The 12,769-nt window shown below is 50.1% G+C and overlaps 1 protein-coding gene across 4 annotated transcripts in view; it reads left to right on the forward strand.

Annotated features, from left to right (window-relative positions):
• The window catches only part of ADCK1 (aarF domain containing kinase 1), a 108,618-nt gene that overhangs the window by 92,796 nt on the left and 3,053 nt on the right, over positions 1 to 12,769 (forward strand). For all 4 annotated transcript variants that reach the window (XM_006086962.3, XM_023752493.1, XM_014454231.1 and 1 more), the window contains 3 exons: positions 4,317 to 4,466; positions 5,609 to 5,806; positions 11,649 to 11,842. In XM_006086962.3, the coding sequence (XP_006087024.1) occupies positions 4,317 to 4,466; positions 5,609 to 5,806; positions 11,649 to 11,842 (542 nt within the window). The remainder of the gene's footprint in view (positions 1 to 4,316; positions 4,467 to 5,608; positions 5,807 to 11,648; positions 11,843 to 12,769) is intronic.

Consider the following 12,769-nt stretch of genomic DNA (forward strand, 5'->3'; position numbering starts at 1 on the left):
ACATACAGTGGGATTGAAACTTTGTGGCCCATGCGCAGAAGTCGGTATTTTGTGAAAGAGCCACACTCAAGGGGCCAAAGAGCCGCATGTGGCTAGCGAGCCACAGTTTGCCGAGCCACAGTTTGCCGACCACTGCCTTAGATTGTCAAATAAAAAAAATGACAACAGCCAACACAACAATAGCCATCTGGTATGAATGCCCAGTCTTGAACCATAAATATATAAGTTATATAATAGAGTTGCATCTTATATCACGCCACATAATAAGTCTGATTATTTAATTCCTGATACCAGAAATCCTTATATATAAGTATAAATACCTGATTTTTAAAAAAGTTACTTTGAAGCAAAAAGGGTAGGTAATTACTACTATTTTTTAAAGGGTAAGTAAGTACTCTTATTATTTTTTTTATAAATCAATCAAAATTATACCTGTTTTTTTTACCAGGTCGGTCAAAAATATAATATATTTTTTGATGTGCCACAGAATTTTAATAATTAGTTCATGTGTGCCATGAGATGAAAAGAGTTGAAAATCATTGGTGTATAAAGCACTTGTCCATATATGTGATCACATTTTGATCTTGAATCTTATGGTTTCCCAGTGAGGAAGACTATCAGATAGGGTTAGTCCCACTTGCCAGCTAAGGGAACTTTAGACTCAGATTGGGAAGGGAGGCGACTTGTCCCCCAGGTCACCCATACCCTAAATGGCAATACCAAGATGACTCTAGAGTGGAGCTGGGTACAGAGGATGGTTCTCCCTCCTGTCTCTGCCTACTGTGCCTGCCTGTCCTGGTGAAATCTGGTTAAAATGAACATCAAGAGCAGCCCCTAAATGGAGACACCCAGGCAGGGCAGATGGATGGGGTGTTGAGATGGGGAGGACCGCTCTGGGGCTTTGCTCTTGTGTATATGAGCTGCAAGGGGCAACACCTCCCCCTCCTCCTCCAGAAGCTCACTCTCTTGGGCAAGGACTCCCCCATCCTGAGTTCCTAGACCCTGGGGGCCATCTTTCAATGTAGTAATAGGGGCCCCAGAGCGATTAGCAATATTTCAGAAAGCTTAAGGGAGATCATACATCTCCCCATGACAGGCCTGCCCAGACTAAATGAAATGTCATTTCTCTGCTTTGGCTGGAATTCCGTCAGCTCAGTCTGGCTGCACTGCTTATCTTGGGCTGATCAGGAGCTCTGATTGGACCTTATATGCGTGTGACAAATAAAAATGAATTATTAGTTAATAAATGCAATTGATTTGGCAAACGCAGCCTTTCAGAGTATGGTTCCATGGAGCTCCAGAGCACCTAACAGGAGGGGTTCTTGGGGCACAGAGGTGGGGACTTGCTGGTTCTCCCAGGACCAGCTCAGGCCGGGCCCCTTTCCCAGGTAATGGAAAATGGTGGCTCTGGGATACCTGACATACCAGCCTGAGTCTGAGAACTTGACACGGGGCAAAGTCCTGCCCCAGATGCCAACAGACACTGAGTACTGGGCATTCATTTCACCCAAGGGAAACGTTGGGAGCTGGAGAGCTGGTGTAGTGGCAGGACATAGTGTGGCATAGGATAAGTGTCAGGGCTCCAGACAGCCTCTTTATTTATTTATTTTTTAAAAATATATTTTATTGATTTTTTACAGAGATGAAGGGAGAGGGATAGAGAGTTAGAAACATCGACGAGAGAGAAACATCTATCAGGTGCCTCCTGCACACCTCCTACTGGGGATGTGCCGGCAACCAAGGTACATGCCCTTAACCGGGATCAAACCTGGGACCCTTCAGTCCGCAGGCCGACGCTCTATCCACTGAGCCATACTGGTCAGGGCCAGACAGCCTCTTTAACCCTGGTGTCTCCATCTCTTAAAAAGGTGCAATGATGCCCAGTCTGCTGCCCTCCCAGGAGTGTTACGAGGAATCAGTAACAACAGGGACACTGATGAGAGGTCGCTAGGTTCCAAGCACCGTGAAGTTCTCACTAACCCCTTCAGAGTGGCACTGGTATCGTTTCCATTTACTGAAGCTGAGAGTATAAAGTCACGGAGTTCAGTTGAGGAGTGCGGAAGTCAGAGGGAGACAGTATCCTATATAATAAAACCTTAATATGCAAATCGACCAAATGGCAGAATGACTGGTTGCTTTGATGTGCACTGACCACCAGGGGGGCAGACACTCAACGCAGGAGCTGCCCCTTGGTGGTTAGTGCACTCCCACAGGGGGAGCGCCGCTCAGCCAGAAGCTGGGCTCACGGCTGGCGAGTGTAGCAGTGGTGGTAAGGAGCTAGCTGGGCTCACGGCTGGCGAGTGTAGCAGTGGTGGTAAGGAGCTAGGGGTCCTGGACTGCGAGAGAGATGTCTGACTGCTGGTGGACATCCCCCGAGGGGTCCTGGACTGCGAGAGGGCGCAGGCTGGGCTGAGGAACTCCCCCAGACCCTAGTGCATGAATGTCGTGCACTGGGCCTCTAGTAGAAATAATAGTTATAAGAAGGCTGTGGGCTCACACCTGGTTTGAATCCTGGCTCTATTCCTTTCTAGCCATGTAGCTCTGGGGAAGTTAAACCTGGATGTGTCTCTGTTTCTCATCTGCAAAATGGGCATAATTGTACTTTCTTTTGGGGATTTTTAATAAGGATAGTAGCTATGGTTACTAAAGTAGCGTTATTCTTGATTTATTTTGGGCCCAATTGTAATTGACTGGGATTCCGAGGAGATCAATGGGGTCAGGGTGAGCATCAGAGGCAGGAACCACGGCATCTCAAAAAACCCAGAGAAACAAAGGTCTCATTTATGTTGAAGACAGAGTCCTATATTCGCATGTTTGGCCTGTTACAGGCAAGTGGATGCATAATAGAACCAGTGTATCATATGTAAATTACACCGCAATAAAGCTATTTAACAAAATAGAGCCAGTCCCTGCCACCTTTGGAGCTTATGATAGAGCGCTAGGTGGTCAATAATCAAACAGTGACATAAATAGTGCTGTGAAAGTAAAGTACACCATTCTGTGAGAGTTTATGGTAGGAGAACCTCATCGAGTCTGGGAGATCAGGGAAGTTTTCCCCAGGGAGGTGATGCTGATCTTGGATGGGAAGAAAGAGAGGAGTGAACCAGGTGAAGGGGAGAGGGGAAGGATGCTTCTGGCTGAGGGACTATCACGTGCAAAGGCCCTGAGGTAGGAAGGCATGGGGACCTTTGGAGAGGAGGAAGAAAGCAAATATGGCTGGAGTGTCAATGTGCAAGATGAAACCAAGGAGGGAGGCTGGACTTGATCATGCAAAACTTTGTAGGTCAAGGAAAGCAGTTGAGTCTTTATCTTAAAACCCTAATCCTGTGTTCCCCACCCGATGAGCCCAGCTCCTCTCCTCTGGCTGGGATGTGCTTGTTAGTGACCATGGGGTCCAGCTGAGGCTGAGAGAAATGCCAAGGGCAGTGTGTCCTGGGACGTCAGGTGTCTGGGTGGAGCATCTCTTTGTCCATGGAAACCCATCAGCACACCATCCATGGGCCCAGGTCTGGCTCTATTCAGCAGCTGTTTTCTAGCTGGGAAGAGGCTTTTAGCTTTAATAAAAAGAGAGTAGAGATAAGAAGACTGCCTCGGCAGGGAAAGCAGCAGTGACAGGATGATTTAAACGGCCTCTCCAGTGTCATTTCTTCTGTGCAGACATCATAAATCAGATCAGCATTGGGCTCTGACAGGGAGGGGTGTGATGAAAGGGGCCTGCAGAGAGAGGGGAGAAGGGTGTGTGATTCTGGGTCCTCCTGGGACTGGCTAGGAGCGGGTGAGGTCACTTATTCCTGGTCCTCAGTCCCTTAGCCTTACTCTTTGCAGGGGGTAGATGGACTGACTCCTCCAACCCAGCTTTCTAGCCCATATTCAACTTTGGGGAAAAAGTGAAGAGGGACTAATAAGAGAAACAGGGAAGAGAAAAATCAGGGAAGAGTGGAGGGGCGGGTGTAGGAGGTGGGTGTTACAGCCATCAGAAAAACTAGACACAGTGGTTCTTCTACTTTGCCATGTATTGAAATCACCAGGGGAACTTAAAATAAAATACTGATGCCTGGGTACCACTCCCAACATTTCTGGGTTCCAGGTGACTCTGATGTGCAGCTAATGTTAAAAAGAACTGGATGAGAATTTAGCTTCTAGCTTACACTCAAGAACTTGGCAATGTCGAGCCATCACTTTCACCAGGACTGATCAGACCCACTTGGTCCCCCTGGCCTTCCTCTTGAAAGTGGCCAGACTGAGGGGCCAGAGTAGATGTCTCTGAGACAGGTGTTAATGCCCATCAATGCCCACCCAACTCTCTTCTCTTCCAGATCTCGCGCCACTTGGGCAAGATATACAGTGAAATGATCTTTGTCAATGGCTTCGTGCACTGCGACCCCCACCCGGGCAACGTGCTGGTGCGCAAGGGCCCGGACACGGGAAAGGTGGAGATTGTCCTGTTGGATCATGGGCTCTACCAGGTAGGACAGGCCTTTCCCACCCAGCCAGCCGCAGAGTCTAGTCCTGCCTGGCCTGAGAGTCCACTGAACTCCCCGATGGGCCACAGAAACAGGAGGCAGATGGCTAAGGTAACGGAGAGGCCCCGCCCTAGCCCTAGAGCTATCATTTGTGCAAGTCCCAGTCATATACTCTGTGCCTCAGCTTTTTCCTCGGTGAGGTGAGGCTGGGAATGCCTCCTTTAAGGGATGCTGTAAGGAGTACATGGGAATGTGCCCAGATAGGTGAAATTGCTTTGTCTGCTGCACAACAACTTTGCTTCCCAGGGAAGCCCAGGCCAGCCCAGACCCTGGGATGGGAGCTGGGACTTGCTAGGGAAGGGTAATTCAGCCCTAGTGACGAGGTGCCGTGTAGCGTGAAAGGGGCCTGGGAACTGATAGAAGCTCTATCTTCTGGACTTGGGATGCAGAGCTGGCTCTGATGAGCCACGAGTCCTGCCTGGAAGTTGGGAAGTTCACTGCCAATCATGGGACCCAGGTTTTATTCTAGGAGACAGATGGTCGTTGGGGAGGCTGTTTCTATAGTCTCCTGGTCCTCAGTCCCTTCCCTCAGAGTTCTAATCCCACATCCCAAAATCTTGGCCCCCTTTGAAAGGCTCAGTGACGTTGGACATGTTAGTTTAAGGTAGGCCAGCTGCTGTCACAAGTAGCCCCCGAACAAATGGTGGCCCAGACACAGCAGGTGTGTAATGCTTGCCATGTGTCAGTCTTGGGTGGGTGGAGGAGGCCAAAGGCAGGGGCTGACTGAGGCTCTGACCCCAGGCCTCCCTCGGGTGGTTTCACCATCTGTACCCAGAGGGGTAAGGGCTCGGAGGAGAACGCATGGACCAAGCTGGGAGTAGAGCTTCTGCCACATTCTGTAGGTCAGAGCCCAGGCCCAGGGCCACATCTAACTAGGCGGGAGGTGGGGAATGTAATTTCTGCCACTTAGGACGAAGGCTGGCCAAATAGTAGCTTTGGACTTGGACTGACTTTTGGGGGAAAGTAGATGTTGTGCAGGAGCCACAGTCTTCATCCATCCCCCCTCACGGTGGCCACTCCAGCCAGGGACTAAGTCTGGATAGGGAGAGGAGGCTCAAGTCTGGCCATGGTCGCCCCCACTGTAGGTGCTCACGGAAGAGTTCCGCCTGGACTACTGCCACCTCTGGCAGTCACTGATCTGGACTGACATGGAGAAGGTGAAGAAATATTGCCACCGTCTGGGAGCTGGCGACTTCTACCCCTTGCTTGCTTGCATGCTGACAGCCCGCTCGTGGAACTCAGTCAACAGGGGCATCAGCCAAGCTCCAATCACCGCCTCTGAGGTAGGTGCCCTCTCCTGGCCCTGCCCTCTCCTGCGTACAAGGGGCTGGACCAGGATGGCCTTTGGACCTCTTCCTATCCAAGGTCTGAGGTTCTGTCTGTTGGGCTGTGGGGGGTGGGAGCGTGAGCAGAATTGGAGATACATTGGATAAGAAGGAGGGAGAGGCGGAGAAATAGCATCCCTGGATTGAAGGAAGGCAAGGGAGCTACATCCCACTCTTGGCCTTAACCACCTGGAGTACGAAACAGGGCACGTTAACCATGTGACTAGACTTCTGCGGCTTTTTCTCCGACCTACTCACACAAGATTTCAGGCTTCCGCAAAGTTCTCCCCAGGACTTCTGGGAATCCCCAGGGATTATCTGATAAATAAGTCTGCTGTCTCCTCCTGGGTACTGTCTCCCATTGTGTGGTCCCTCTGGGGCAGCCTACTGGGGAGAGCTCTTTAGTTCTCATGTGGTGCTACTTGTCCCATTGTTCATGTGTCAGTCTTAGGTGGGTGGAGGAGGCTGGAGGCAGGGCTGACTGATGCTCTGCCCCGCCAGACCTCCCTCGTGGTGGTTTCACTGTCTGCACACAGAGAGTAAGGACTTGGAGGAACACGGAGTTTTTTGTTTTTTTTTTTAAATATATTTTATTGATTTTTTACAGAGAGGAAGGGAGAAGGATAGAGAGTTAGAAACATCGATGAGAGAGAAACACTGATCAGCTGCCTCCTGCACACTCCCCACTGGGGATGGGCCCGCAACCAAGGTACATGCCCTTGACCAGAATCAAACCTGGGACCCTTGAGTCTGCAGGCCGACGCTCTATCCACTGAGCCAAACCAGTTAGGGCAGAACACGGAGTTTTTAATGAAATACCTTTTTTGTTTTTCTTTGTAGTTCATTTCTTCATCAGATCCAGACAGTAGTCCCATGGTGTCTGGGCTGAGACCAATCCATTCTCACTTCTGCCCCTATCACAGGGACTTACTAGTATGTGGCCACTCCTTCTTCCTGGTTCAGAGCTCCCTCCATCCCTAGTTTCTCAATCTGTCATGGAGTGGACTTCTCTATTCCCAGTCTGTCAGTTTGTCAGATTTGTGCAGTTTTGTGGGGATGTGCTCGGGCTCACCACAAGGGGCGGGATCCTGCTTGTGCAGTTAGAAAGACCTGGGTTCTAGTTCCAGCACTGCTCTTCCTGGTGGCATGACCTTGGATAGTTTTTGTCACTTCTTGGAGCCTTGGGGGTGGGGGGGTCCCCTGTAAGCTGCCTTGTGGTAGGTGGTTTTAGGAATGGCTGGATCCAGTGTGTCAAACGATGTCACCAAAGAGGCCACCCGTTGCCATCTCTTGGTTCTGTTTTCTTCTAAGTTGACATCACTCCCCAGCAAGTATGGTGGCAAAGATGACCACCAGCTACCCTAGGCCTACACAGCTTTAAAGCTGGTCATCTCAGAAGAAGAGCGATAGTCTCCCTTCTTGGTTGAATAGGGAGGATAATTTCTGCTTTACTGATAATGCCTGGAGCGTGCCTCTCCGTAGCTCCCAAGTGCCTTCATTGAGCAAACATAGGTTTTTGCTGGGTCCTGGACTTGGTGCTGCACATCCAGTGATGAGCAGTCTGTCTTTGTAATTTGTACTGTGGTTGAGGGAGACAGTAAACAAGTGAACAAGCAGGTAAATGGAATAATTGCAGGTTGGAGGTATCAGGGAGGAAACAAGCTTGTGATGGGGAGCTGTCAGTTGGGTGCTCAGAGAAGAGATCTTTGAGGAGTTGACTTTTAAGCTGAGCCCGAAGGACAAGGAAGGCACTGGCCACAGGAAGAGCTTGGAGAAAGCATCCCAGGCAGAGGGCACATACTGCGCTACGATAGCCTGGGGAAAGGAGAGTTTGGTGTAGTCTGGAGTGTGGTGAGCGGATGATGGAATGAGAAGAATTTGGAGCACTGGGCAGAGGGAGCATTGTTCAGGGCCTATAAGCCATAGGAAAAAGTTCAAATTAATTCTTAGTACAGAGCAAAGCCTTTGACAGGTTTTAAGCAGGAAAAGAATATGCTCAGATTTGCTATTTTAAGTATCTCTCTGGAGTGGGGCAAGATGAGCAATGGGGTGATTAATTAGGAGGCTGGGGCAGAACTTCACATTGGAGAGGTGCTGGGGGCTCAGACTACACTCATGGCAATAGAGGTGGAGAGAAGCAGATGGAACCAGATTGCATTTTGGACTTAAGACTGAGCGGCTTTTCTGTTTGCTTGGATGTAGAGAGGATGAAAAGTGGTCTCATAGCTTCTTGGGGTAAATTACAGGATGGGGAGAGTGGTGTCACCTCCTGACATAGGGAAGATGTTGGGAAGGACATATTTGGGGTGAGGGTACCAGTAGTCTATCAGTAATTCTCTTGAGCATTCAGATAGAGGTGGGCAGTTAAGCCTGGAGCTCAAAGAAGAGGTCGAAGCTCGAGATATACATTTGTGAGTCCTTAGCACATAGATGGTATTTAATGTCACAGAATGGACAAGATCACATGGCACAAGTAGGTACTCAGTAAATGATATCTGTTTTTATTAACTAAGTTTGAATTTTATTTTTGCATTTGTTATTCATTCATAAAGACCCAGCATAAATGCTAGTGTACTAGTCTGCTTGGGTTGCCATAATAGAATACCATCAACCAGATGTCTTAACAGTAGAAATTTATTTTCTCACAGTTCTGGAGCTCAAAGTCCAATATCAAAGTATCATCAGGATTAGTTTCTGGTGAGGGCTCTCTTCCTGGCTTGCAGATGGCTGCCTTCTCATTGTATCCTCACATGGCCTTTCTTTTGAGTGTACACACCCCTGATCTCTCTTCCTCTTTTGGAAAGGACATCAGTCCTATCGAATTAGGGTCCCCTTTATGAATTCACTTAACTTTAATTACCTCTTTAAAGGCCCTGTCTCTGAGTAGTCACACAGGCGTTAGAACTTCATCTTAGGGATTTGGTGGGAGGCACAATTCAGTCCATAGCACCAGCCCTGGAGGCCTCTCCTCATGCTTTGGCCAAAAGTGATCCCTTAATACTTGGATCACTCATGTGCCAGCAGCTTATACTGTGTCTCAGAGTTAGCTATTTGTATACTTATATGGACTCTGACTAGTTGGTAAGTACCTGGAAGGCAGGCATCCTGTCTGGTGCCTCTTTCTCTTAAAAATATTTTTATTGATTTCAGAGAGGAAGAGAGAGGGGGAGAGATAGAAACATCAATGATGAGAGAGAATCATTGATTGGCTGCCTCTTGCACGCTGCCCCACAATGGGGATCAAGCCTGTAACCCGGGCATGTGCCCTGTCTGGGAATCGAACCTTGACCTCCTGGTTCGTAGGTCGATGCTCAACCACTGAGCCATGCCCAGCTGGTGCATCTCTTTATAAGGTCTCCGAGGTTCTGGGACCAGGTCCAGTAGAGAGGCGTTTGTGTAGATTGTGGAGACATGTACTCCATTTGCTTACTTTGGACAAAAACCCAGGTAGAGGATAAACAGCCACTCCAGGCCAGCCCAGACTCTGAGATGTGAGGGCTCAGTTTTCTGAGTCCTAGTCTTATTTAGAATTAGGGAACCTTCAACATTGTATCAAGGAAGATGTTTTTTTCAACCACAGGTAGCTTAAACAATTAGGCATTTGCTCTCTCCATGACAAGCAGCCTGGAGGTGGGTGGGTCCAGGTTGGTTGAGTAGGTCACAGTCTCAGGGCTCTGGGCTGACTCCTCTGTGATTCTCTTGGTTTTCCTCTCATCATTCCGAGATGACTGTGGCAGGTCCAAGCTGTGCATCTTAATTCCTTGGTGTCCAGAAGTGAGAATGAGGGCGATTTCTTCTCACGTATTGTTACTTAAGAGCAAGGAAACCTTCCCCAGAAGTCCTTCAAAAGACTCCCCTTGTGTCTCATTCGCCAAAATCATGTCACATATCACATTGAGCTCAGAGCCGGTATTGGCTGAGATCAGCCAATGATCTGGAGCTAGGGAGGAGCTCTGCCTTCCTGAGGAGCAATGACCCAAGGGGTCAAATGAACAAAAATGGGGTCCTTTTAACAAAGGGGAATGGGAGATGGGTGGCTGTCAGATAGGCACCCATTGGGGCCTTCTGCAGACACCCGCCATCAGGATGTGTCCAGGTTGAAGGCTGTGACCCCCGCTGCGAGGTAGTCTGGATGGGCGCAGGTGCCTTCATTTGGCCTGCAGGGGCTCTCGAGGGGCCAGTCCCTCCCTTGGTGAGAGGGGGATCCCTGTGGTGAGCAGGCTTAGATGAGGCCTGAGCCCTCCTGGGTGACCCGCAGCTGTGATGGGAGGTGGCGGCAGGCAGACAGCCTCTTGGTGTCTGGCTGCGCGGTGCGATGTTCCAGTCTGATAGATCCTGCCTGAGGGACATTTAGAGTTTCACAGCAGCTTGGTTATCAGCAGTGCACACGTGTTCCTGAAAGGGCAGAGAGTTCCGCTTCTGCTGCAGAGAGCGGCCAGGCGGGGAGGTTTTTGGCAGCACTGCCGGGCCCCTCGTGACTGCGGTTGGCACTGAGCACCTCTCCATGCCTTATCTCTGATGCCCTCTTGGTATTGCTGAGAGGCAGGCACAGAGGATATGAGCACTCCAGCGTTTAGGTGGGGACACTGCTCGGAAGAGGTGAAAGGACTTGCCCAGGCTCACAGAGTCCACAGTGAGTGAGAGGCAGTATAGCCTTGTGATGAGGGCATGGGCTCGGGAGCTGGACTGCCTGAGTTTGAATCCCAACTCACCACTTACTAGCTGTGGATCTTGGGCAAGTTACTTAATTTCTCAGTGTCTCAGTTTCCCTCTCAAAGGGGGTAATTCCCTTGCCTGATAGGGGTATTGTGAGGATTCAATGAGTTAATATATGTAAGCATTTTCAAAGTGCCCAGCTTACTGGGTGAATGCACTGTATGTGTTGGCTCTTGTCATTGTCACCATCATTATTGTCATCGTCATTTCTCTGGAAACTGAGGAGGGATCAGAGCCTCACTGTCATACTCAGGACTCTGGTTGGGGGCACTTATCTGCCAAGAGCCATGTGAAGCTTGGGACAGGGAAGGGTGGGAAGTCAGATCCCAAATTACACACCAGAATGGGGTAAGGGCTAGCGAGCCCTGGATCCTGTTCTGGGGCATCAGGACCTTGGGCACTGGATGGGCTGAGACTGGCTCCCGAGTGGAGGACAGTGATAGGCATGACTGTGTGGGTGGCAGGGGCTCTGGCTGGGGTGCAGAGTCATGCAGGGCATGGGCACGACTTTGGAGCTGGGTTTAAGTCAGGAGCTCAGACTGATGAAATGCACCATCCTGGGCTGGGCTGAGGGATGGGGGACATGACTCAGCAGTACCAGCTTCTAGGGCTCCTTCCAGGCCTGGCCTGAAGTTGGTGGCCAGTGAAGAAGTCTTGGAGAGTAACTTCAGAATGGACCCCTGGGCTTAGAGGCTGGCACACTCTACCCTCATCAAATGGTTGGTGGGGAGGTAGATTTCCAGTCGGTACTGGTTTGCAGGCTTGGGGGATGGGTACGGTGACCTTGGCTGTGGGGAGCTAGGACAGCAGAGGCAGCAGAAGTGCCTGTGGTCTTCATTGATGTGCTCTGGTACTGGGTCCAGTGCTTGGCCAGAAGTTGGGGTAAGATGTCCCATCATGGTTTGTCAAAGCTCCTTGTGCTAAGCTTCCCTTTGGAGAGGGTTTCTAGTGGTACCAAGGCAGCTGTGCTTGAAGCTCCCTCCTGGAGCTTCCTTGCAGGCCCTCAGGTCATGGGCTTGGATACCCGCCATCCTGGGCTCCACTTCCCACACCAACCACTGCTGTCTCCCTATTGCTGCTTTAGAACACCGAGATCCGCAACAACGCGGCCACCTACCTCCCCCAGATCAGCCAGCTCCTCAACCGTGTGCCACGCCAGATGCTGCTCATCTTCAAGACCAATGACCTACTGCGAGGCATCGAGGCCACCCTGGGTACCCGAGCCAGTGCCAGCTCCTTCCTCAACATGTCACGTTGCTGTGTCAGAGCGCTGGCCACGTGAGTGCGGGCTCCGGCCTCTCCTCCCCTCCAGTTCCTTGGCCTGCCCCAGGAGTTCTGCTCACCTCCACTTTCTCCTAGAACAGTGATGGCGAACCTTTTGAGCTCGGCGTGTCAGCATTTTGAAAACCCTAACTTAACTCTGGTGCCGTGTCACATATAGAATTTTTTTGATATTTGCAACCATAGTAAAACAAAGATTTATATTTTTGATATTTATTTTATATATTTAAATGCCATTTAACAAAGAAAAATCAACCAAAAAAATGAGTTTGCGTGTCACCTCTGACACACGTGTCATAGGTTCGCCATCACTGTCCTAGAAGCTCCCAGGGCCTTGCCCCAGTGTCTCAATCTCCAGGTCTCCCTGCAGGGAGTTAGGGGCTGAGAACAGCCCCAGTGAACTGGCTGATGCTTCAGGGCAGTGTTTTGGGTAGTCCTGAGAGCCACCTGCACTTGCTAAAATGGTGGTTTCTGGGACCTCACCCTCTTGGTCAAGCTTTTCAGGCGATTCTTACCCTTAGTAAAGTTTGAAATATTTTCTGAAAGTCTTAGTCCCATCCAGGTGTCCCCTGGGCTTGGGATCAGGTGCACATCCCATCTCAGTCTGGTTCCAGGATCTGCCTCCCCAGGATTGGCCGGGCAGTGAGGCCAGTGTTCTTTCCCCTGCAGGTGTGCTGTGACTCAGGAAAGTGTTGCCAGCAGGCTCTAGGTCCTCTCAGGATCTCAGATTCATTCATTCATTCATTTAATCCTCATCAGAGGATATTTTTTCCATTGATTTTTAGAGAGAGTGGAAGGGCGGGGGAGACCCAGAGAGAAAGAAAAATAGATAAGAGAGAGACACATCGATTGGTTGCCTCCTGCACGCACCCCGATCTGGACCAGGGATGGAACCTTCATATCCGGCGTGTGTGCCCTTGACCA

Source organism: Myotis lucifugus, unplaced genomic scaffold (genome assembly GCF_000147115.1).
Source record: "Myotis lucifugus unplaced genomic scaffold, Myoluc2.0 scaffold_34, whole genome shotgun sequence".
Classification (NCBI taxonomy): domain Eukaryota; kingdom Metazoa; phylum Chordata; class Mammalia; order Chiroptera; family Vespertilionidae; genus Myotis; species Myotis lucifugus.